This window comes from Leishmania infantum, chromosome 22, assembly GCF_000002875.2.
Source record: "Leishmania infantum JPCM5 genome chromosome 22".
Taxonomy (NCBI): domain Eukaryota; phylum Euglenozoa; class Kinetoplastea; order Trypanosomatida; family Trypanosomatidae; genus Leishmania; species Leishmania infantum.
In genome coordinates this window covers 414,104-439,493 of record NC_009406.2, presented here as the reverse complement: position 1 = coordinate 439,493, position 25,390 = coordinate 414,104, and the positions used below count along the sequence as shown (strand labels likewise).

General features: G+C 62.3%; 4 protein-coding genes across 4 annotated transcripts; all 4 read right to left on the bottom strand.

Annotated features, from left to right (window-relative positions):
• Positions 1-1,718: 1,718 nt before the first annotated feature.
• LINJ_22_0960 (putative Mu-adaptin 1) lies at positions 1,719-2,678 on the bottom strand (the record flags this gene model as incomplete). Its single annotated transcript, XM_001465589.1, has 1 exon — positions 1,719-2,678. The coding sequence occupies one exon, from the start codon at positions 2,676-2,678 to the stop codon at positions 1,719-1,721; it is 960 nt and encodes a 319-aa protein (XP_001465626.1).
• A 1,119-nt stretch (positions 2,679-3,797) lies between these two features.
• On the bottom strand, positions 3,798-5,078 carry LINJ_22_0950 (conserved hypothetical protein; the record flags this gene model as incomplete). The annotated part of the gene is made up of 1 exon (XM_001465588.1): positions 3,798-5,078. One exon carries the CDS (start codon positions 5,076-5,078, stop codon positions 3,798-3,800), a length of 1,281 nt encoding a protein of 426 aa, XP_001465625.1.
• A 597-nt stretch (positions 5,079-5,675) lies between these two features.
• LINJ_22_0940 (conserved hypothetical protein) lies at positions 5,676-7,076 on the bottom strand (the record flags this gene model as incomplete). The annotated part of the gene is made up of 1 exon (XM_001465587.1): positions 5,676-7,076. The coding sequence occupies one exon, from the start codon at positions 7,074-7,076 to the stop codon at positions 5,676-5,678; it is 1,401 nt and encodes a 466-aa protein (XP_001465624.1).
• A 1,035-nt stretch (positions 7,077-8,111) lies between these two features.
• On the bottom strand, positions 8,112-25,094 carry LINJ_22_0930 (putative dynein heavy chain, cytosolic; the record flags this gene model as incomplete). Its single annotated transcript, XM_001465586.2, has 1 exon — positions 8,112-25,094. The coding sequence occupies one exon, from the start codon at positions 25,092-25,094 to the stop codon at positions 8,112-8,114; it is 16,983 nt and encodes a 5,660-aa protein (XP_001465623.2).
• Between the last annotated feature and the right edge of the window lie 296 nt (positions 25,095-25,390).

Genomic DNA, 25,390 nt, shown 5'->3' with positions numbered 1-25,390 from the left:
ATACATATACATGCATATACATACGTATACATATATATATATATACATGCATATACATATATACATATACATGCATATACATACATATATATATACATATACATGCATATACATACGTATACATATATATATATACATGCATATACATACGTATACATATATACATATACATGCATATACATACGTATACATATATACATATACATGCATATACATACGTATACATATATATATATATACATGCATATACATACGTATACATATATACATATACATGCATATACATACGTATACATATATATATATATACATGCATATACATACGTATACATATATACATATACATGCATATACATACGTATACATATATATATATACATGCATATACATACGTATACATATATACATATACATGCATATACATACGTATACATATATATATACATGCATATACATACGTATACATATATACATATACATGCATATACATACGTATACATATATACATATACATGCATATACATACGTATATATATATATATACATGCATATACATACGTATACATATATATACATGCATATATATAGAGAGAGAAGTAGAGTCGGGCGCACGCCCGTGCCAGAAAAAGGGAGGGGGTGAGGCCAGCGAAGGTGTGGAGAGCGGAACGACAGATGACCCTCGACAACGAGAGGACGAGGGAAAGGGAAGAGGCAGAGATGCACCGGTGCGTGTCTGCGTGTGCGCAGTGAGCGGCGTGTGGGGCGGACTAGAGAGAGGGAGAGAGCCGTGGCATGGGCGGAGGAAAAGGGACAATGGCGCTGGCGATGCTATGGAAAGCCATCGCAGCACCACACCCCCTACCCTCGTTGCTATGTGTCCCTGAGACCCCATTGCCTTCTCGTCTCTTTCCTTTGCTCCCCCGACCACATCACATCCGCAACCGCACGTGTGTTATGTGTATCTCCTTCAGCGGGGCGCGGTGGTCTCGACGGGCGCTGTGTGCATGAAACGTCGCCACCGTGGACGTGGACGGCGCGGTGTCAACTAGCCATGCACACAGTGCACGTGAAGCAAACACACACACACACACACACACATCTCAAAGGAGGAAGAGGGGGAGTGCGGGGGAAACACGGAGGAGGTTAGGCAACACCGCCACGCACAGACGGGCACATGCACATACACACACATGTACCCTCACCGATACGTGAACTCTCCGAAGGATAGGGAGGGACAGCACGCACAGGCAGACATAGACAAGCGGCAACGATACGTCCATGTAAAAGCAACGAGAGAAGAGAAGGGGAAAGTGAAGGAAGCACCAGTGCAGAGCGCTCAGCATGGCAAGCCGCCGCCAAGGAAGCGACGGCCGCCTTTACTCCAAACCAAAGGAGATTACCTGAGAAAGGCAACGCGGCACTGCGGGTGTGCTTGGGGGTGGGAGGAGGGGTTGAAGGGCGAGCGACACTCGGCGCGCAAGGTTGGCCACAGTGGACTCGACGAATGCAGACCCTGCAGCTGCAGTGCGTACTCGGCTGGGGGAGGGGGCGGCTGCTGTACGTGTTGTTCCTCTGTCTGCCGGTTTCCAGCCCTCTCGCGTATACAAGGGCTGCATCTCCTTAGCGCACCTCTTCGCTGTCTTCTGTCGCTGTGTTCCTCCGACGACGCTCCCCTCTGTTCCTCCCACCCCCAAAGGCACCTGCCCATCTTTCCCTCATCAGTCTGTTCGAATCTCGTATACGCCGCTCTGCGTGACGTACCGCACCCAGGGCGTTGCCACGTAGTTCGACTTCTCCGACACCTTCACGTAGCGCACCTGGAAGCCGGAGGCGGCGAAGTAGGGGATGACGAACCGCACCTTCACCGGCATCTTCGACAGGTCTCTCATGTCGCTACTGCGGATGCTGGGCAGGTGGAACTCCGCGCTGCACGAGCAGTGCCGGTTGCCGGCAATCTTGCCGAGGTTCCAGACAAGCGCATTCACCTGCGGCGCGTACTGCAGGTGACCTGTCTGACTGTTCGACTGAGGGCGATCGGCGTCGGACGGAATCGGGATGTACACCTCCATCTCGTTTGCCGTGAGGTTCGTGCGGTACTTGGTCTGCAGCGTGCACTGCACCTTCACTCGTGTGGTGCCATGGCGCGTGAAGATGCAGCTCACCTTCACCGGCTGCTGAATGCGCTCATTGAGCCTGTAGGAGAGCAGCGTGAACTCGCCGTCCGGCGGCACAAAGGAAATGACGCGCTCGCTTTCGAACTGGTTCAGCTTCACGCACTGGTGGAAGGTGATGTCCTCCATCTCTACCGTGTTGCCGCTGCGGCCGGTTCGGTCGAAGAGAATCTTGTCGTTGACGCCGACGGTACAGGTGGGCATCCCAGAAAGACGGCTCTGCATCTTGACAGTGCCAACAATCTCGCTGGAGAGCGTCTCGCCGGCTTGGTTCGCGAGCATGTCGACCTGCTCGATCACGTCCAGAAATACTTGGTTGTTCGAGTACTTGTAGTTGCGCGGCAGGCGCCACGGCGTCGACCCGGCGGCCCCCGTCACGGCCGCCGGCAGCTCGCTCTGCGCGAGCGTCGTCTTGTTGCCCATGATCCTGGTGAGAAAAGTGCTTTGCAGTATGTACTCCCGCAGCGCTTTCTCCTCCGTAAACTGCGGGAAGCCGAAGTCGCACATCTCATCGAGCAGCTCGTAAATGATGACGAAGTTGTCCCGCACCGTTTCCTGCGTCACTGTCTTGAAATAGGCCTTGAAGACGGACACGCACCGGTGCAGAAAGGCGACCTGCTGCAGAGAGCATGCGTTGATATTGCTCACCATGAGCAAATATACGTCGTTCTCACGCACGAAGGTGTAGGTGTGGCCCTGCTCCTCGAAGACGGGGGTGATGCGGCACTCTTCTTCGTCGATGACGCGCTGCTGAAAGATGCTCGGGACGTCTTGCGAGACATCGCCGCGGTAGCTGCGGTAGATGAGGGGACTCCCTTTCGAGTCTAAGATGTACAGCACCGACGCCATCGCACCTGCGGACGTACAGGGGCACGTGCCTGTGTGTGTGTGTGTGCGTGTGTGCTAAAGAAGCCGGTAGCAGAAGGGATCCGGCGAGGCGGAGATGAGGAAGAGAAAGGAAAAATAGAGAGGCACGGCACGCGGCTCTGGTGCACGGTAGTGATGGTGAAGGAGAAGCGTGGTGGGGGTCAGGGCAAATCGGCAGAGAGCGAGCGATGAACACGAAGATGCGCGAGTGTGCAGTGCATTCATGAAAGGGGCTGGCAGGTGAGCCCCCCTCCCTCCCTCCCTCCCTCCTCTTTCCTCCCACATACATATGTGCATATGCATGTATAGTACATGGCAGACGAAGGGGTGTGGACGTCGAATTCTATCTTGACCTCGATACCAATATCCAGCGTCGTCGTGATCACGTTGCATGACGAAGCCGGCACCCGTTTCCCTCGCACCTCCAGACGCGCGAGTGTTTCAGTGGTGCGATGTCACGAGCCAAAAGCAAACAAACAAACGCACGGCACTATGTGTGTTTTTTTTTTGTGTCCCTTCCGTGTGCCCTCGCTATGTATGCGTGCTGTGCATCGCTAAGCAGCATCCGCTTCCGTTGCCGTGACGACATCGGCACCCATACAGTCCTCCTCCCCTCCCCACACGCAGGCTTGCCGTGGGCCCGCGTCGGTGAAACAACGGCTGCGGTAAGAATGCGAGGCAGGTACCAACGCGGGGCGAGGGAGGAGGGAGATGGAGGGCACAGCAGCCACCGCCAACGCCGTCGGTAAGGCTTCTCACTCACGCATCCATGTCGAGCTCTTGGCCATCATACGCCAGTTCCATGGAACAAACCCGGTTCACAAATGCGAGCTTCTTCTCCCTGTCAGCGCCCATGACGGCGGGAACCGACGACCCCGGCACGACGACCTCGAGTTCGTCTCGATATCGCATCTTTAGCTCGGCCAGCTCTCGCGTCAGTGCCTCGTTTGCGCGGTGATGCTCGAGGCTGCAGAACATGCCAACGAAGTACGTGCGCCGTGGCGCGAGTGCCACGACGAGAGGGATAGCTTCGTCTGCGCAGTAGTGCGACGCCGACGGCGCCCCGTGCTCGGCGAGCAGGTCCAGTACGAGGACATCGATCTTCACGAGGTCTTGCAGGAACGCCATCGAGGTCGCCGGAATGTGGCTCACGTCTGAGATGTACACGACGCAGCTCCCCTCCTCCTGCTGCTGCCCCTGCTGCTGTGTTTGCCGGCTCTTGAAGGCGGTGCCACGGCCGAACACCCACGCCATGGAGACGTAGCCCTTTCCGTGCTCCACTGGGAAGGAGTAGAAGGGCAGGTCACTCGCGGCGTCGGTGGCATTGACGCCTCGTGCGGCTGATGCTGCAGGGCTCAGAGGCCCGAAGGGTACATGCATGCGCTGTGGCTTCTTGTCATCCATGTAGAAGATATCCATCACCGTCGACAGCGCCTCAGCGGAGGAGGACGACCCGGCGGTCGTGTCGGCCGTTGCGGCTAGTGCGCTATGATACGCCATCTCCGTTGTCGGGGCCGCACCGATGTGGAAGCTCTGCGTGACAAGCTCCGGTGAGACCATTGCTATCTGGTCGAGGGTCGGCGCAGTGAGGAATGTCGGGACTCGCCGAAGAGTGCGGGGAACGACGGTAGGGGCGAGAGTTCTGGCTGCACTCGACGGCGACGACGACTGCGCATAGCGCGCGGCTGCTTCGGCCTGCATGCCACACAACTCTTCCACGCAGTGCATGGCGTCTGCGTGTCCGTGCGTGATGAGGAGTGCATCCACGTACTGCACCCGCATCGGCGCCAGCACGCGCATGTAGGCACTACGGAATGTTTTGCCACAATCAATCAGCACGTGATGCCACTCCACACCCGACTCGCCCTCTGCGAAAGGCAGGGAGATGAGCAGCGATACGTTATTGCGGCGGTTCGGGCCACTTGGGTTGGCGATGGCATCGCGGCACGCGCAGTCTGTCGTCAGATGACCGATAACCGGAATCGCACTCGACACGCCGGTTCCAACGAAGGTAAGTCGCATTCGCCTCAGCACCGTCATCGTTTCACCATGCGTGTGCGCGCGTGCGTGTGTGGAGGGGGAAGATGGGGCTGAGCACTGGAATGAGCGAGATGCTGTGTCAGGCATACTTTCACTCTCGCTTCCTTGAGCGCTCTCCTGGAATAATGGCGCCGCGAACGCGCTTCCTTGCTGATGCTGAGAATGCGTTGGCGGGATGATGGGGTGTCCGGGCCGAGGGCTGGGAGGGAGGGGTGAAAAACCGTTGTCTCGGGAGGGGCGGGGGCGGGGAGGACTAGGGGGTGGGGCTTCAAGCACACCAAGCTCTACGAGGGAGGAGGAAACGCACGTCAGCGTGCAGGGGGTTGCATCAGCCCAGCGCGCGAACATCTGTGGAGGCAAACTAGGGGGGAGGGTCCCCGCACAGCAAGACAGAGCGCACTCTCGTCGCCCCTCCCCCCCCCGCCCCCCCACACACATGCTCTCTCTCTGTCTGGCTGAAAGTGGCACAGAAATACGATTGTATGCCCGACGAGATACACATACGCATATACACTGCAGTTGGAGAGTACATGGGGGGGGAAGAGATGCCAATGTGCAAGCAGAGGCGTGGCGTTCCCCTCTTCTCCTCTCCTCCCGTCACTGCGGCAATAACACCTGCATGCCATCATAGCTAAGCTCAACACACTGCACCTCGCCTGCCCGCAGATGACCAGCGGCGACTTGACTGCCCAAGGCTTTCTGAAGCTCCGCCATCCACTTGAAGTGCTCCAGCGCACAGTGCATGCCGACACCAAAAACGTGTCGAGGCTTCAGGGCCACGACCAGATCCATCATGCCATCCTCGCAGTAGTGGACGGGACTCACGCGCCCACTTGGGGAGAGGCAGTCCACGAAAAGGACATCGATCTTCACGAGGTCTTGCAGGAACGCCATCGAGGTCGCCGGAATGTGGCTCACGTCTGAGATGTACACGACGCAGCTCCCCTCCTCCTGCTGCTGCCCCTGCTGCTGTGTTTGCCGGCTCTTGAAGGCGGTGCCACGGCCGAACACCCACGCCATGGAGACGTAGCCCTTTCCGTGCTCCACTGGGAAGGAGTAGAAGGGCAGGTCACTCGCGGCGTCGGTGCCGCCCGCCGTCGCCGCGGTGGCGGTGATGGGGAGATGCATTCTCAGCGGCCGCTCTTCATCCATGCAGAAGAGGTCTAGCGCTGTGCTGCGGCGGATGCCAATATTGCGCCAGCCGCCCTCCTTGTGCGCCGTGCCGTTGGCCACCGCCTGCGCTTCGCGTTGCTGCTGACGCTCGGCAAGCTGCGCGGCGTGCTCCGATGGCGTCGACATTGCGTGCCCGCTCTTCACGCTGTTTCGAATAATGTAGTCAACCGACTTTTCCAGCGTCTTCAGCGTGCTGGGGGAGAGGTAGGTAGGCACAAAACTGTCGATCACCCAGTCCCCAGTGGAGACCATGTGCATCGTTTGTAGATCACGAAGGTCGTCGAGGCCGGCCACCGCGTCCGCATGCCCGTGCGTCAGCAGCAGCGTGTCCACAGTGCGGATGTTGCACCGGATCATTACCTTGAAGTACGCGTCACGGAACGTCTTGCCGCAGTCAATGAGAATGTGCGCAACAGGCTTTGTGCCAATGTAGTTGCCGGCGCGCTCCGCTGCAAAGAACGAGTGTGACGGGCGGAACGCCGTTGCCGATGCGACGCCGGCAGCGCCGCCGCCGCGACTATTTCCGCCGTCGTTCTCGGAATCCTTTGTGCCTGCCGCCGTCGTCGACCCCGTTTGCGCCACTGGCAAGTCGGGAAGGTCGCAGCGGGGAAGCGTGATGAGGAGGCTGATGTTGTTGCGACAGTTGGGCCCGCTTGGGTCAGCGACGGCGTGCTCGCATGCGCAGCCGAGCCCTAGGTGCCCAATGACCGGTACACCAATAGAGACGCCGGAGCCGACGACGGTCAGGATCATGTACCCTGGCGGCGGTGCCTGCACCGGCTGGCTGGCGATATGGGAATGCTGAATGGCGAAGGCAGAACTCATGCCGATGTACCGTCGGATGCCTCTCGTCTGAGCGAGACGGAGGGACATGAGAGAAGGGGAGGGGAGGAAAGGTGGCCAGAGAAAAGTGGAGTGTGGGCAGTGTGACGACTCAGTCGCTGCCGTACACGGGAGGTCGTTATGACAGGGATACAGCAGGAGAACGACCTCGCGCTCACAGCGGCCTCGACGAGATAGACAGAGGCGTAACCTCGACCGTACCGTTAGATGGCGCTAGCAACAGGAAAGTCGGCGAGGCGTCTCCGTGTACGCCAGTCCGTCTCTCTGCTTCGCAGTTTGCGTCTTGCCGCGCGGCGGCCGACGCACGCTTATACACCGCTGAGAGGAGCACGGAGGCCACTACATGGTCATGACCGGGCACGTGGACGTGAACGTGCACGTACGCACACACACACACACACACACACACAAACGCATGCATGCATACGGATGAGCAGATGAAATGAACGCGATGTGAGACGTAGGTGACAGGATGGAAAACAGCACGCGTAAGAAGCAAGCAAGCAAGCATGCCCCCTTACCTGCATGTGTCTACGCCGTACGCATGCACAGGGGACGCCATCGATGAGGTTCTACAAGACTGCGGCGCGGTGCGACGGCACGCCGCCACTTATTCGGCTTGCCACTTACTTTGTCGTGCTCACTTTCGCATCGATGTGGTGTGCACCATGTGAAGGCACACCAACCGAAGGGCAAACGATGTGTGTGTGTGTGTGTGTGGATGGGGGTGGGGGAGGGAGCGGCGCTGCCGCTTGCTGTGGGCACAGCGCCCCTCCCCCTCTTTCGCTTCGCGCCAGCACTGCTTTGCTGTGCGGTCGTGACCACCTATCACAGTCGCCGTTGTCCCGTTCCGCCCCATGTAAATATTTTGTCTGCGTGCTTACCCCCTCCCCTCCTCCCTCTTTTTCATTGTCACATCCGAGTCGACGTTGCCAGCGCGGGGCTGAGGCGCACACGCACTCACGCAGACGCCGGCTGAGACTCCCGCCGTCCCTTCGACATGGCCTCCACGGCGCTTTACTCAGATGCCGACCACGCGGCTACACACACACCCCGCTCGTACCACGCGTGGACGCCGGCATCACTGTCACCGCTGGTGATGCCGCTATTTGGCGCTTTAGGCAGCTCCAGCACCTCCAGCAGTGCCTCGCGGTTCTCCGTCGTGTAGAAGGGCAGGAGAATGCTCTGCTGTTGCTCCGTCTGCAGTTCGAGGCGCGCCGTCAGTGCCGTTGTCGTGGCGACACTTTCGGTGCTCCTTACCCATCTCCAGCGCAGCACGACGGCGGAAGAGAGCGCGGGGGCAGCACCGCTAGTCGTGGCGCCGCTCAGCGTGCACTTGCCTTCAACATCTACCTGTGCCGAGTGCAGAGTGAGCCCGGTGAAGACCATCTCGTTATCCCTCGGTGGCGCCAGGCTGGCAGCCGAGGTTGCGGGCGCACCAGGGATGCCCGCGGCCGACAAGGCGGAGGATGCCGTGCGGAGCGCCCCTCCTGCGCTGGCGCCGGTCGCTGCGGCCACCTCCACCTGCGGCACCAGTTGCTCTAGAGGCACCTGCTCTGCCCGCGCGCAGTGCTGCTTGAAGGCGGTCAAGAACGCGCCAGGAGAGAAGAGTGCACCGAGACGCACCGGCGTCTTCGCCAGCTGCCCGCCGTGCGCGGCCGTTGCCAGCTCAAGAAGATGTTCGACACGCTGTTGGACGTCGGCAATCCAGAGACCGACAAACAGGGAATGGGCAGCCGAGCCATGAACACCACGCAGGTGCGCGGCCCACACGTCTGGCACGTGGTCCTTCATCAGCTCCTCCACGAGGCCGCGGTGCGCGGAGCTCGGGGTCCGCTCCTCCATCACCACCTCGCGTAGCTCGCGCACGCACGCCACGAGGTGCCGCACGAGCTCCACCGCAGCCACCACCTCTCGCTGCATCGCGAGCACAAGCGGCGCCGCCACACCACCGGGATGACTGGCCACGCTGAGGTTGACTCGGATTTCCTTTGCGGCACCGACGTCGGCGGCGCTGGCACGCTCAACGGTCTCCTGCTCGTGCAGCGCGATGGCTTGTAGAACAAAGGGGTGCTTCTCCAGCTTTTCCAGCGCATCGCGCAGGGTGGGGTACCAGGCAGTGCAGTAGGACTGCACCTTGGCTGCCCACCGCGTAGCCCGGAGTGCGCCGCTCCTCAGCGAGGTGGAACCCGCGCCGCCTGCCGCGGCCTGTGCATCGCCGTCGATGTCGGCGAATGTGAGCTCGTCGTCCAGGGTACTCTGCACGAGGGACAGGCGCTCCACCACTTCGATGGCGCTGCGCGCGCGCGTCATGCGGTCCGCGCCGATCGGCAGCGCCAGCCATGCTGGATGACTGCTGCCGCCGGGAAGCGCGTGAATCCACTGAAGCAGCTCCGCGCGGGAGCGTCCGCGGATGGGTGGCGGTGGCACACCGGCCGCCGCCGCCTCAGAGACGAACTGAGCCGCGTCTTGCAGCATCTCGGGACGAAGCAGCCTGCGGCAGAAGACGTTGAGAACGTGCTGGTCGAAGATGTTGCTCACTTTGCCGCCGTAGACGGTAGTCGCAACGATGGTGCGCAGGGCGTCCCAGGAGACCTTTAGGGCGCCGGCATTGCTGCTCGACGCTGTCGCTGCTGCTGCTGGTGCGGCTGAGCTCCATGCCTGCACCGCTTGCACGACACGCTGATACTCCACCTCCGTGTACTCGTACGCCTCGCTCCAGCCGAGGGGCTTGTAGAGGATGCGCTCGGTGATGACGGAGTGCAGCCAAGCCGCGGCCAGGTAGAGGCGCTGCAGGGAGGTGTTGCTGCTCACGGCGGCGGCCCCGGCGCTCGGAACGACCGAGGATGCGCCGGCGCCGTCGAAGGCCGCCGTCCCGACCGCGGGATACTCACCGTAGGTTTGCAGGAGAGATGACTGCATGCCTGGCGGGGCCTCGTAGACCACGACCACAGAGGCCTCTATGAGATTGATGGGCAGCACCTTGGATGAGGCTGCTGCCGCTGTGGCTGTTGCGGAAGACTTTGCCGCGCTCCTGTCTCGCTCAGCCGTGAGAAAAAGACGGAACTCCTTGTGCAGCTGACCCTCGCTCCGCTGGAAGTGCAGCTGCTTCTCGAGCTTGTCCATGTAGCCACGCGCCAAGTGAACGTTCTTCAGCAACACCCAGCCCCCCAACTTCGTCGCCTCCGCCAGGTAGGCGTCCGCGTTCTCAATGCTCTCCATGCTGCCCATCGCCACGACGTTGAGGTTCGTGTCCGTGCGCTGCGCCAGCTCCTCCACGCGCAGGGCGGGATCGAACATGGTGTCGGTCACCATCAGCAGCGGCGTCGCGGCGGAGAGCTCAGCCATGATGCCGTCAGCGAGATCGTTCGTCTGCGGAGCGAAGAAATCGTCCGTGAAGAGGGCGGCAGCACCGTCAGCTCCAGCCGCGGCGGCTGTGCCCATCTCCTTTGGTGAGAAGTACGACGCCAAGAGCTGGCGCACCGCCTCGATGAAGGCGTCACGGCGCGTGTTGAGCAGTATGAGAGCCAGCAATAAAAGCCGGCGCACGCGACTGGCGCCGCGAGGAAAGCACTCCGCTGGCAGGGCGGACTCGCTGGTGGCCACTGGCGTGGCAGACGTGAGCACCGCCTCCCACGCAGCCGCCCGCGTCGTCAGCGTCTCGCGAACCTCGTTGAAGGCGGGCTTCGTGAGCAGGAAGGCGAGCGCCTGGCAGCTTTGCGACCCCAAGGCTGGACAGGCCTGCCGCACTACCGGTGGAAGACTTGCCGCTGTCGTCGCTAATGTTATGGGGTTGCTGGCCCCACCATCTTCAGAGGAGTCGGTCGTCATCGTGCGGGATGCCGCTGTCGATGGGGGGCCGGCGCCGGCGCCAGCAGCCCCAACACCGCTTCCCGCGAGACGCAGGCACGACAAGATCCACTCCCACTCCTCCGGCATCACAGCGGAGCCGCCGGTGCTGCCGGTGGGAAGCGCCATCATTGGCGCCGCCGTTGGGGCGGCAGACGCGGACTTGGCGCCTGTCGCGCTCATCGCACTCCTTAGCTGCGCCAGACGCAACACCCACACGAGATGGTCCTCGTGAAACATGCCCCGCACCACGCGTCGGTGCAGCAGCACAAAGATCCCGTACGTGAGCTGCTGCAGACGCAGCCCCCCATCCGCTGCTGGCGTGCTTGTCGCCGGCAGCGCCCGCAGCGCGTCGCCCAAAACACGCAGAACGAAGCGAACGTCGTAGCAGTAATACGGGTTGAGCTCCTCGAAGCGCTGCAGCGCAAAGTGCGCCTGTGCGACCACCGTCGCGATGGGGCGGTACATGTCTTCCACGCCCCAAATCTCACGCATCGAGTTCTCGCTGTCGGCGATGTCGCCGGCGATGCAGGTGGCTTCCTCCTTCAACTCCGTCAGGCTCTCGATGAGGGCGTCGTTGTCCAGCAGGCTGCCCTCCGCTTCGGCGATGCGGGTGAGCAGTTTCTCCTCCAACACGCGCAGCCGCAGCTGATACTCGCCCTGGGCCTTGAGTAGCTTCGAGCGCTTCGCATCCACATCGGGGCGCTCGTGGAGAAGGGTGTAGTGCAAGCACTGCGACTGCAGCGAGGATAGTGTGACGGTGAAGTTCACCATGCACACCTGCCCAGCCAGGTCTGGCGGCGGCTGGAAGTTCGGGTTACGTGTGTGCAGGAAGAGATGGAACGACGGCGCCAGGTCCACCTCGTGCGGGCCGATGCGGGTAATGTGACGTGTGCCGTGGCAGCGTACCTCGCCGTTCAGCAGCGGAGCCACGGCGGGGTCGAGGTGCTCGGCGTCCTCCATAAGAATCGGGTAGCCGAACCGCACCGCCATCTCGAGCTGCTTCACATAGCCAGGTCGGCTGAACGAGGTCTTGGTGATCTTCTGGGCTCCGTAGTAGCGGAGTACAAAGTGCGCAGCCACGTCGGTCGGGTCGATGAGCAGTACGTACCGCTGACAGCGGTGCATGATGGCCGCGTTGTCGATGTTCAGGCGGTCCTTGGGCAGCCCGGCCTCTTGCCACGCCAACTGCTGCGTGGCGGGAGAGAGGTACTCCGTCACGCTTAGGCCCTTGCGGACGGGGATGGTGGCGCGTTGCAGACATGCCAGCCAGCGTGGCATCAAGACGCGCTCGCGTGTGTGCTCGTCGTAGAAGCCGGTGTAAGCGAGGAAGACCGCGGACACGACGCAGTCGCCCAGCGTCGTGCGTGCCTCAGAGTCGAAGCTGTGCACCTCTTTCTCCCACCGGCCGCGCTCGTCCAGCAACTGCCGCAGGATCGTCTGCGCACGGTTGCACTTGGCTGAGACGGCGGCAATGCGCTGCTTCAGCTCTGCTATTTGTGCAGTGGCGTTCTGGTACTCGCCCATGAGCTGTTGTAACGAGTTCTCCTTCTCACGCACCTCCTCCTGCGCCACCTCCAGACCTTTTAGTTTCACGTCACGCGCCTTGATCAGCTTCTCGATCTTCGACCGCACCGGCGCCACACGCTGGTAGATGGCGGAGTACTTCACCTGAAAGAACACCCACTGCATAAGCGGCCCGGCCGCCTTCGAGGCACGGTACGCCGCCTCGACAGTGAACTTGCTGTCTCGCATCATGCCCCGCACGCGCTCGCGGGCCGGCTCAGTGATGTCGTCGGGGCGGAAGTTGCGCACGCTGGCCAAGAAGTCGTCGCGGCGGATGCAGTTCTTCAGCGAATCCCAGTCCTCACAGTTCTTCTCACCCATCAGCGCCCCAACAGCCTCGAGCGTGCGCTTCACCATCGGCGGCGGCATCGCGTATGCGCGAATCTCGCGCAGGTACTCCGGCTTCACCGTGCTGAGCGCTGCATCGGCCTCCCGCAGCGCCGGCTCCGCCTCCGCGAGTTCGATGGACAGGCGCTGCGCGTCCTCAGAGATCTGCGCATGTTCATCCTGTAGCTGACGCTCCAAGTCCTGCGCTGCGGCCTTCTCACGCTTCGCGACGTCGGTCTCACTGACGATGCGCTCTAGCATCGCCTGCGCTCGCCGGCTGCTCGCCTCGATCTCAGCCTCGTTGTCCTGCAGCGTTGCCCGCTGCGCCGACACCTCTTGCGCCGTCAACTCGAGCTTCTTCAGGCCGCTGCGCAGGTGCACCAGGGCATCACTGGAGACCTTCTTCTTTTCCTGGAAGATGGCCACGAAGTGCGAGACGCAGTCCGTAAAGTGACGCGGCGTGACGAAGGTGCCCTGGTTGGCGTGTCGCACGCGCAGAGCTTGGTTAATGTGCTGCGTGGCGACGTGAATGGCGCACAGGCTCTCCACGACCGCCTCCTTTGCCTCCACCTCGGTTGCGAAGACGCCGTGGCAGGCGGGCAGCAGCGCGAGACGGCAAATCCGCTCTTGGCATACCTGCTGCAGCGTCGCCGTGTCCCAGTCGCCGAACCAGTCGATGGTGCATCGGTTTACCAGCGCCGGACTCGCCACCGTGCGCGACGTGAACTCACCTGAGGAGGGGTTAATTGTGAGCACGACGTGCAGGTACTCGCGCACGTTCGTCAGGAACCAATGGTACAGTTCCGCTTCGTTGTGCACGTCAACCAAGTTGTCCGCCGCCGCGCTCGCCGCGACGCCGACGCCGGTGACCGCAGAGGCGCGCCGGCAACCGGTGACGCCGTCACCGTTGTCGTTGCCGTCCAGACCCTTGCAGCCACCTCCTCGGAGTACCGACGAGTCCCTGTCGCGGCCTGCCTCGCCGCCGCCACCTGCTCTTCCTGCCGCAACAGCGCCGGCGCCGGCACCACGCGATGTGGCATAGTAGCTCTGGCTCGCCAGTACCGCATCGCGAACCTCCTGCATGAGTTTCGACCACTCGTCGCCGTCGAAAAGGCCGGGCACTTCGCCCGACGCCAGGAGGGCATTCATGTACTCGAGAAAGCTCGGCTGCAGGATGTTGGATTCATCGAACAGGAAGCAGATGCGCTCCCGCTTGCATCCGGCGCGGCGCAGCACCCCGCGGAGGTCGTGTTCGAAGTCGTCCAAGTCGTACCCGCGGTGCAACATCAGCGTGAAGGTCGAGAAGCCGCGCATCCACGCCACCAGCTTCGTCAAGGCCGTCTTCCCGACACCAGAGGAGCCGGCGATGAGCAGATGACCCAGGGGCTGGCGCAGGACGCGGTCGATGCGCACGACATGATCGATCATCGCGTCGTAGATGACCAAGTTGCCCAGCGACTCCTCCTCGTTGAACGCTGCCAGCTTCTTCTGCACGTACTCCCGCAGTTCCTCCCGTGGGCTGTCCGTGTAGCTGCGCGAGAGAAGCGTGGAGTAGAGCAGCGGCTGATGGAACGCGTGGTCGTCGACGTCGGTGAAGAACTCGCGAAACGCCTTCACAATGGCCGTGCCCGTCCATGCCCGCTCCTCCGCCGTGACGAGGCGGTCGGCAAACACGCGCAGCCCTTCATGCACGGCGAGGCGCACGAGCTGGCTGACATCGAGCTGGCGCCGCACCGTGTCGTCCCAGGTGAGGATGCCCTCGTACAGCGCCCTCGACCAGCGCGACAGCTCGCGGGGCGAATAGAGATAGTGAGGTTGCTGTATCGGCGTGAACTTGGCCTGAGAGACGCGGTACATCTTCACCATCGCCTGCGCCAGGTGGGTGGCGACTTGGCCGCTGAGGCGTTCATTCCACGCCAGGATGGCGCGACAGTAGGTTGTGTAGATCGTCTTGAGCGACTCTGGAGACGGAAAGTCGACGAGCAGCACCGGCGCCCAACGAAGGAAGCGTGCGCTGAGCGGCACACGGCCAGGGTCGGTTGGCGGGTTGCAGGCGCCGACGACCTGCACGTCCTCAACGGTGATCCAGGTGTTGTCACGCGCGCGGTAAAAGCCATTGCGCTCGATGAGCTGCCGCAGCAGCTGCACGACGACCTGCGTGCCGTAGCGGTCCAGCGCCGGCAGGTTCACCTCATCGCAGAAGAGAAGGAGCTGCTTGCCGGACGTCGGCGCCATCACGAGGCCGCGCGCGGTATCCTGCACACGGCAGTGCTGCTCCAGCGCCTTCACAATCGTTTTCACCGTCGTGCCGCTCGAGAAGTTCAGGAAGACCACCTCGTACTCGGGCAGGCTGCTCAGCACTGCAGTGATCGACATGGTCTTGCCAGAGCCCGGCGGCCCGCACAGAATGGCGGAGCGACCGGCGCCGAGCCAGGCGCTCAGCACGTCCTCGTGTCGGCACGTGTCCACAGTGGTTATGACGGTGTCGTTCGCGCCCACCTGCTCCGCCAGGAGTGAGATCTCCTTGACACGGTTGCGGATCAGCCGCCACTCGCCCGTACGGTAGCACACCTCCACCTCCAACATCGACTGTGCAACGCCGTCGACAGTCGGCCGCAGCCCTAGCTGCTGCGCCAGCTTCATGCGGTTCTCCAGGCTCATGGCTGAGGCCAGACCCCAGAAGATCGCGTAAGAGAGCACCTGCATCGCGATCTTCTTCACCACGGCGTCGCTGAAGACGTCACCGTTGTTTTGCTGTTCGGTTTCGAAGGTGCGCCATACGCCCTGGACCAGAAACGCGACCATGCTCTGGATGCACTGTAGGTCGCTTGGCACCATCACGCACACGCCGCGGAACGCCGCCGACTTCAGCTGCAGCCCGCGCACCACAGCGCCGTCCTTCTCGAAGGCCGCCGCCCACGAGCTGACCATGAGCTCCTGGATGCGCTCCGCATCAGGGTGGCTGCGACGGAGCGTGCTGGCGCCGCCGCCGCTGGTGCTCGTGAATATGGTGTGGCTCCCGTGACCTGTCGTGCCGTAGAGGGTGTCGCCCATGTCGAGCTCGGCGGCCTTGTCGTTTCGCGGGGTCGCGTCCTTGCACAAGTGACTGCTGCGCTTCGGCGTCTCTAAGGCGGTGATGCCTTCGTCGCCGGAGCTGGTGCGGCCATGATGCCGCGGCAGACTGCCGGCCATCACTTCCTCAGCGCTGGTCCTGGTGCTCGACAGGACGAACTCGTGATACACCTTGCCGTATTCACCACTCACAAGGCATTCCGCGTAGAGGGCGCTCCGCGCCCCGGTGACGCCGATCATGTGGTCGGTGCCCCAGTGTAGGTGACGACCACGCGCGTCGACGATCGGGTGTTCCTGCAGCTGGTAATACGTGTGCGCCAGCACCCCTGAGAGCGGCACTACGCCCTCGCTGAACCACAGCATGCCGCAGCGCGACACGGTGGCTGGCGTCGCGTACAGCAGGTCTTGCACTTCGAAGATGATGCGCACAGAGCGCGGCAGCGGGAGCCGCTCACCGTTTGGCAGCGTGAGCAGCCGGTTGTCATCCAGCACCGAGTTAAGGTTTTCCACCCACTCTGGGTCCACGTCGCCATCGAAGATGATCCAGTGCTCCTTTCGCGCCTCCAAGTCTTGGGCCCGCAGTTCGCTGGCGTCGCCGCCACAAGTGAGGTTCCGCTTTAGCGAAACGCGCTTCTTGTTGTCGACGCCCATCGACGGCGCCGCCACGACTTTGTGGTCAGTGTCGTCGTTACCCGCCAGCTCCAAGTCATCTGGGATCTGCTGCTGTTCCTCTGCGTCGATGATCTTGCGCAGGATACTTGTAAAGACGCCATCGCGCCACTCGCGCGTCGTCACGTCGAGGGTGCCGAAGAGTTCGCCCTTGCTAAGGACCTTGGGAGAGAGGACGTATGCGTGCATCTGCAGCGCCCGCTCGAGGCGAACCATGGCCGCCATCAGCACCTTCCACGCCGTCGTCTTACCTGTGCCGCTGGGGCCCACAATCATGACACCGTGTCGCGTCATCTTTGTGTGGTAAAACTGCAGCACCTTCTCCATCCACCCCGCAGCAGTGGAGAGGCCGCTTTCCGCGCACACGCACTCTACGGCCTCGCGCAGCTCGCCCATCGGCAGCGCCGGCAGTGAGCACCCGGGGAAGAAGTCGTGCAGCAGTGGGTAAAACAATGCCGCGTCCTGCGCGACCAGCTTGGGGGCAACGGTCGCGATGATGCTCTCCAGCAGCAGCGTTCGCTCCGTTTCCTGCACCGCGTCCGCACCCGCGCCGCCAGCAGCGTTGTGACTGCCGTGGTTTCCGCGCGACGCCACCGCCACCTGCCGCTTGCGGTCACCCGCGGCTACCAGGACGGACTTCAAAGCGCGCAGGCTGAAGTCGTAGTGCGCCTGCCGGGTAAACTGCTCCTCGCACAGCCGGAAGAGCGGGACAACTTTTTGTGAGAGCGCCTCGGCCGTGGCGAAGCCCTGCGCAAACAACATCACCTCTGCAATGGTCTCGCGGTCAGGGATGGTCATTGTTACGGTGCGGAAGAGCTGCTTCAGGTTGCCTGGCAGCTTGGAGCGGCCGGCGTAGCCGGGATTCATGGTGATGAAGATGGCCACGTTCGAGTGCAGCGGCACGGCGCGGTGGTTCAGCTGCACCTCCCGCTGCCGCGCACGCAGTGACTGCTGGATGACTTGGATCTGCAGCGACAGCGCGGAGAGGATGCGTTCCTCAAGGCGATTGAACTCGTCGAAGCAGCCCCACGCACCGACCTGGCACAAGCCGAGGAAGATTCGGCTAACGGCTTGGTAGTCGAAAGTGTCATCACAGTTGAAGACGAGGACGTGGCGGCCGAGCTGCATGCCGAGCGCTTTCACCGTCTCCGTCTTGCCGGTGCCGGCCGGGCCAACCGGCGAGCCGCCGAGGCGGGTGTGCAGCGCCTGCATGAGGGTCAGGTAGCACTTGTCCGTGAGCGGGGTCTGCACCAGGCGCTCATACGCGCCGATGTACTCGAAGCCGTGAAGCACGGACGCATCCGCCATGCGGCACTCCAGCGTCTCGGCGGTCCGGTACTCGCTGAGCACTAATTCACTCACGTTCGTGCTGTGGGCGAGGCCGATGTTGCTCAAGCTACTCATGCTCTTGCCGCCGGGCTGCTGCTGGTCGTGTGTGGGGACCACGTACAGGCGCAAAACGCTGAGCCAGTTGAAATCGTTGCGCGACGCCACCTTGCGTGCAGCGAGGGTGCGAGAGACGTCGCGCTGGTACACGGCTATAGTGATCAGCTGCTCGCACTGGCGACGCGAGCTCGGAGCAACGGCGTTGCCCAGCACATTGCCAGCCAAGCGAGCCAGCAGGTCGTCCATGCTGCTTGTCAACACCGACAACTTTGATGACGAGGCCCGAGACGTGCGCCGGGCATCCGCGGCACCGGCACTGCCGCCGTGCGCACCAGTCAAGAGACTCTCCTGCTCCCGCGTCCACAAGAGCTGCAGCGCCAGACACAACACCTGCGTCGGCTTCTGCCGCACCCAATCCATCGACCACAGCAAGGCGTACGGCGACGCATCCTTCGTGCTGACAAGCTCGTTGTACGCGCGCAGCGTGGCCTCGCGGAGGGTGTGGACCATGCCCTGTTCCGCTTCACCGAGCCACTCGTGGATCGGCCGATGCCCGTATGAGATGGGGCCCGGCTGAAAAGACAGCTCCTCCCCCTCGGCACTTGAGAAGCCGCGCAGCCGCGTCGTGGCGTCTTTTACATTTCCGTCCAGCTGCAGCGCTGCTAAGGCGGTGAACATCTTCTTCAGGTGCTTGTTGAGGAAGAGTGGGTTCTTGCTGTTGCCCATGATTTCGAGCAGGTCGTCGTCACCGGCGAAGAAGAAGCGAGGGAAGCGGCTGCGCTGTGTGTCGAGGTAGCTCGTCAGCGCTCGCTGCACGGCCGCCAGCTGTGAGAGGAGTCGCTCCAGCGTTGCCTTCAGCTTCTCATCTTCGAGAAAGAAGGAGACGTGTAGCTCTGGCAGGTTGCCGGAGGACCGGGGCCGGGGAAGGATGTGCAGCAGTTCGCGGCTGGTACGGTCAAACTTGACGGTGTCATGCGGCAGCTGCGCGCGGACTTCCGCGTTTTCAGACAGGATGCCGTCAAGGTAGACCCAGCGCTTCTGCACCTCGAGGAGGACCTCCAGCACCTGCCGCAGCCTATCCAGTCGTGCTTCGGCGTCGTTGACCATGGAGACGAGCTGCGGGAAGACAAAGTACGGGCTCGCGCGCATGCCGCCGAAGGTGCTCAGGTCCTCGGTGAGCCGCTCGAACACCTCGTCCCAGCCGCGTATGAGCGCGACCTGCTTCTTGTAGACCACCACGCTGAACTCGAACATGTTCCAGTAGTTGTTGATGTTGTGCAGCTGCACCTCGATGCGGCGCTCGCCCTGGGCCGTCTCAACCACTTCGCTATAAACGGCTGCGTTGGCGCCCGGGTCGCTTTCCCAGATGTTCGCCACTGTGAGGCTTGCGAGCACCCACGGTGCGCGCAGCTTGTGCTGGAGCGCTGTCCAGTGCCGCATGGAGCGCTCTAGCGGCGACATAGCGTCTGAGCGGAGATCCTGCATGAGGCGGTTGTAGCTCAGCACGCGGCACAGCTTCTGCTTGAGGTTTTGGTAGAGCTGGTAACTGTGCATCGTCTCCTGGTACGCATCTGTTTCCTCATCGATTTGCTGCAGGCGCTCATGTAGGCGGCGCGGCACCATCTCGAAGAACGGCGTCGCGCCGAGCTCGTTGAGCTCCACGTAGGCGGAGACGACGTGGCCCCACACATCCTTCACAAGCGCCACGTCTGCCAGCAGCTTCTGCAAAGAGGCAAAGACGTGCGGCGACTCACCGAGCGCCTCCTGGATCGCCGTCACCTGCTTCGCCTCCACGCTGAAGGCAACGGCCTCCTCGTAGATATCGGAGACCAGCTGCTTCGCCAACACAGGGGCCTCCTTGGAGACGGCGATGGAGTCCACGTTGTGGAAGCGCGCATCCACCTCCGCGACCTTGACCTCGAGGGCGCTGGCTGCCGATTTCGCCTCCTCGATCAGGAAGGGCCGGCGCACCTGCACCGCCTTGAGCTTGCGGTCGACAAGCTCTGCTAGCGACGTGTACTCCTCACGCAGCGCCGCGGCGTACATCCAGTTTTCCGGGAACACGTGGCCGAGCTTCTGCAGACTCACCTCGCCGTTGCCCATGAGCGTGATCTCGCCGTCCAGCTTCTGCAGCTCGCTCTTGAGTCGCGGTGCCTCCGATAGAAACGCGGCTGCATCCTTCGCGTTGCTGATCACGTCGAGCGCGTCGATCTTCGTCCGCTCCTGAGTGATGACGCTGAAGGCCCGTTCCTGCTCCCCCTGCAGCAGGTCCTTAAACTTCGCATGGGCATACTGACTCACCTGGTCCAGCTTTCGGCCCAACTCAATCTGTGCTTCCTGCGCGAGGATTACAATACCGCCGAGAAGCTTGTTCGGCTGCGTGTAGTCCATGATGCGTGACGTCACCGTGTGCATGAGGCGCAGGGCGTGGCTCCAGCGGCGCAGGTCGCGCCCAAAGCGCTGCTGCATGAGCGCCACATCCATGCTCAGAAACTGTTGCCCACGACGCCACTCGTTCTCTGTGTCGATGGCGTCCTGCACACACTGCTCAATCGCGTGCAGCGGCTCTGCCAGCGCAGACGACGGCAGCCGAAGAAGTAGGTATTGGTAGCCATCGTCGGGTGTGCGGCCACTGGCAGCGTTGTGGCCATTGCTGCCGGCTCCACCAATGCCTGCGTTGATGCCAGCGCCGTCAGTACCGTTGCTGCCATGCGTCACCGCCGCTGCCGGCGGCACAGAGTTGTCACGATGACTTGGCGTCAGACTGATGCGACCCGCCGTGCTCGTCATGTCAGAGCCGAGTGCGGCCGAGACGCCGACGACGTCCGCCTGAGTCTCCTCCTCCTTGTACAGCCGCGGCAGTACGTCGATCCAGCTGAAGAAGCGGTTAAGCTCGCCGATCCAGTGCTGACGCCACGCGCCGCAGCAGGACTCGAGGCGGACCTCCTTGTAAACCACCCGCATGCGAACCCGCAACGGCGTCAGCCGAAACACGTCCGTCTCCGCACCCTTCTCGAGAAAGCGGACGTCGCCGCGCATGGACAGGAAGTCTTCGGTCCACGAATGCATCAGATACTTCATCTGAGTAAGCAGCGCCTGCTCCAGCAGTGGCTGAATCTGGCGTGTCCACAGATGCGCATGCACACAGCGCAGGGCGAGGGTGTCGACGATGCGGCGAAGTGCCTTCACTCGCTGCAGGATCGCCTCTGGGTGAAAGGCCCGTACGAGGAAGGCGCGAATCTTGCGGTACACCAGCTCCGTCTTGGATCGCAACTGCTGCACCGTCGTGGTAAAGGCCTGCATCGTGTCGGACAGCTGCTGCACGTAGCTCAGCAGTCCCTCGTCGCTCCAGCGCAGGGCAATACCCATCTGGAAGAGCCGATTTACCTCCTGGTACTCGTCGGTCGCCAGCAGAACCAAACTGGTGTCCTCGCCCTTGACGGTGACGTAGTAGACGTGAATGAGCTCCACTAGCGTGTGCGCCAGGCGTGATCGCAGCTCGTTTCCACGCAGAGCGTCCCGCAGGAAGGCGAGACCAGAGGCGACAGCGGTGCACCGTCCACGAGGCGACGGCGTAGTGACCGCAGCACTGTTACTGCTCCGGCTCGTCGCTGCCGGCTCTCCAGAGCCGTCACTGAGCAGGGTGGAAGTGAGGTGTGAAGACTCCAGATAACGCAGATCCTCAGCTATGATTGGAAAACTCCACGGGAAGGCAACCTCCACCATCCAGCTCGCCGCCGTCGCCGCCGCAGGTGCCAAGGACTCGCTGTCACCGCTGCCGACAGGCACCAAGAACGAGGCCCGGCGCACCGACGGCGACGCGCTGCGGCCTTGTGCGCGCAGCAGCGCTAAAGAGGACGGACTGAAGCTGCTGGCACGCGGCATGCTGCCGGCGCCACCGGTGTTGAAGTAGTTCGCGTTGGCCGTGAAGCCGCCCGTCATCGCGCCGGCCCCACCAGAGGGCTGCAGACGCATCACGGCGGAGTCTGCCTCATTGGCGACCGCGCCGCCTGTTGTGTTGTGCGGCGCGCTGAAGGGCCCGCAGTTGACCGCCCAAAGCACGGGGCCCGACAGCAGCAGCGTCTGCTGATCGAGGCCGCTGCCGCCGATCAGCCTATCGACCTCCTCGAACCAACTCGCCATGTGACTCTCGATCCGCTGCTGAATAATGTCGCGCGAACTGCGGATGTCACGGACGCGTGCGGTAGTCTTGTACAGTCGCGGCGCACCACCGATCAGCATGCGATCCCGCGCAACGGCAAGGGCGCCTGGATCGCGGGTGGCCACGAGGTCCTGCGCGATACGGAGGTGTTCATCCTGCTCCCACTCGCTTGCTTCCTCCGTGTAGTGCAGACTCAAGCACGCCAGCGCCACCGCGCAGCCGTGCACCTCGGAGTCGAGCTGCAGCTCATCACAAACAAGCAGGTTGAGTGGGACGCCGATGAACTCGGCAAGGCTGGCGTTAAGGCGCCAGTAGTGCTCGACGTTCCGAAGGTACAAGAGCTGATGCCATCCATGCTCGCTGACGTAGTCGAAGCGCATCATCGACTTTGTGAGCGCCTCCGCCAGGCGCTGCTCCCACATGATCTGCGCCACCAACGCCGACACGGAGAAGCGTGCCATGTTGTAGCTGACCTCCTGCTTTGTGAGGGGCACGTTGACGTAGCAGTCTTGGACGTAGCTGACATAGGCGCTGAGCTTTTCCGCAACGGCGTCCTGGTAGCTGTGCACGACCCGCTGCACCCGCTCGAGGGGCAGCATCTTAAAGCTTTTGAAGGTGCGGAAGAGGCGCAGGCCGTGATTGTCAGCGTAGTTGGCGCTGACCTGCGGCCCCTTCAGCGCCGCTCCTGCACCGGCCATCCCAGCCACCCCCGCCGCCCCCGCGCCGCCCATGCCGCTTCGACAGTCATTATGTGCGTGCTGCTGGTTACTCAGCAGCTGGCTCACCACCAAGGCGATCTGCTCGTCGCACTGACTGCGCTTGTGCTGGTACTCTTGCACGGCTGCATTGAAGCGCTGGACGGCTGTGGGGCTGGTTCGCCACAGGTAATTGCCGCAGCGCTTGTGCCCGCGATGCGGGCTGCCAGAGGACGCCGCAGATTCGCCGACGCTGCCCTTGCGCGACCGCTGCAGGTCTTCCGCATCGTCCGCCCACCCGCACACGGCGCGCACACACTCGTTGAAGGCGTCCTGCATCACCAGTGCATACTCCTCACCTGGCTGCTGCTGCGCAGCTGCAGCTCCCATTGCCGTCACTGCGTCACGCTTGGCCTTGGCAAACTGCAGGCGTATCTTGGTAGAGAACACGACGCCAAGCTGCCGCATGAGGAGGAGGTGTTCTTCGATCAGGTCCCGTACCGCGAGGCAGCGCGCGAGCAGCGCTTCCACACGCGGGTGCTCTACGTGCTCGCGAGGGTTGCGCACCACGCGGATCTGGTGCCGTAGCTGAGTGCTGTGCTCCACGTACCGGGCCTGCAGCGTGCGTAGCGAGTGTATGGCGATGCGCAGTATCTGCAGGGGCACGAACGGATCAGCATGGACTCCTGCAGTTACGTCGGCTCTGTGCTGAGTCTCATTCGCGTCACCGGCCGCTGCGACTGGGGCGGCGTCGGGGTCTTCGTCGAGGCGAAGCACCTGCTGCGTCTCCATCACGCTGACCCATCGCGACGAGATCTGCCACACGAGCGACGTGAGTAGGCTCAGCTGCAGCCGCGCCGCAAATCGTGTCGGCTGCGTCGCCGCCACGATGATCTCGTCCGCCACGTCGTTGAACTCTTTCATGTCCTGCACATTGGCAAGCCGCTTCTCCGGAATCGTGTTGAGGAAGGTGATGTACTCCTGCACCAGCTTCAAGTAGCCAACGTACTCGCCGACGTAGTCCGTTTCTACCCGCTGGGCAAGGAGTCGGTGCACCAGCCGCCACTCACGCCCACGCAATTGCCGCAGGACGTCCTCCATCCACGCGTGCACGCATCGCCAGTACACGATGCGCTCCTGCACAACCTGCGCGCTGTCGTCGCCGCCGTCGCCGTCATACGCGATGCCGGCCGCTGCGCCTTTGCCAGGCGCAGCGGAGGCGCTGGGCTGCGAATGAGCACCCGACAAACCACTCCGGAGACTCGTCGGGCCCACCGCTGGGGAACCAATGGTTTTGCTGTTGGTGCTCTGCAGTTCCTTCGCCAGCTCTTCCTCTTCCAGCTTCCCGGACAGAAGCGGCTCCATCGAGAGCGCCTCTTTGCAGCGGTTGCGCACCTGCAGCACGCGACGGATGAAGCTGGGGTCCTTGGCCACCTCGCCAAGCCGGTCGATAAGCTGCGGCACATCAAGCAGAGGGTTCGCGTCGCACAACTGCAGGAGGTCCTCGTGCACGTAGCGGGTGACGTCGATTTCCGGCAGCACGTTGTGCATCGAGCGGATGCTGGAGAGGAGGTCCTGCACGTGCGTACGCAACGCGGACTGAGTCTTGTGGGAGCGCAGCATGGGGTCGTAGATGTTGCGCAAGATGGACTGCAGGGTATCCAGGGGGCGCTGCAGGTCCATCGACTGGATGTATAGGTCGCGCACAGAGAGCGCGCGAGCGCCACCACCACCAGTTGTGCCGCCTCCGACGCCATGAGGGTCGCGTCGCTCGAGAAGAATGCAGCTCAGGGCCTTCGCCTTATGTCGTGCGCTCGGGAAGCTGTCGTCACCCGCACCACCTCCTGTGCTGCGACGGGCACCGGTGCCGCCGCGCGCAGTCGCACCGAGGCTCACCGCTTCCTCCGGCGTGGCGTCCTCCATGCAGGAGACGCTTCGGAAGAAGGTCGCCGGGTCCGCTGTTGCGATGATCTGCGACCCGTCAGCGGCCGCACGGTCGTCTGCGATCTCGCAGACGGCGATGAACGGAACGTGCGCGCCGAGGAGGGCCGTTTTCGAAACGACGCCCGTTTCGCCATCGTCACCGCGGCCGCGCTCTCCGATGTTCCGTCGCTGCCCGGCGGCCAGGTGCATCACACCCTCCGGCGACGCGGGAGGCGAGGCAAAGTCCATCGCATCGGCACTCTGCGCAATGGCTGCGCGGACCTTCTCCACGGTGCCGTGCTGTGTGAGCAACACAATGAACTGCACGACATCGTCATCGAAGGGGAACATCGTGGGCAACAGGCAGCGCGGAAGTCGAGGCAGGGGCACACGCTCACGGCCACAACGAGAAGAAAAGCTCCACGTCGACCAAAGTGTGCGCGTGTGCGCTTGACCTCGTTCTCTATACTGCCCCCTCCCCCCTGCTCTGCCCTGCACGCTACGTATCCTACGCGGTGTGCGTAATGTGTGTATGCGCGCGCGTGTGTAACGCCTTCCCCACTCCTAAGAGAAGGGGGGGGGAAGGCGTGAGGTGAGGGAGAGGTGGAGTGGGGTGAGGTAAGGTGGGGTGGGTGTGTGGGTGGGGA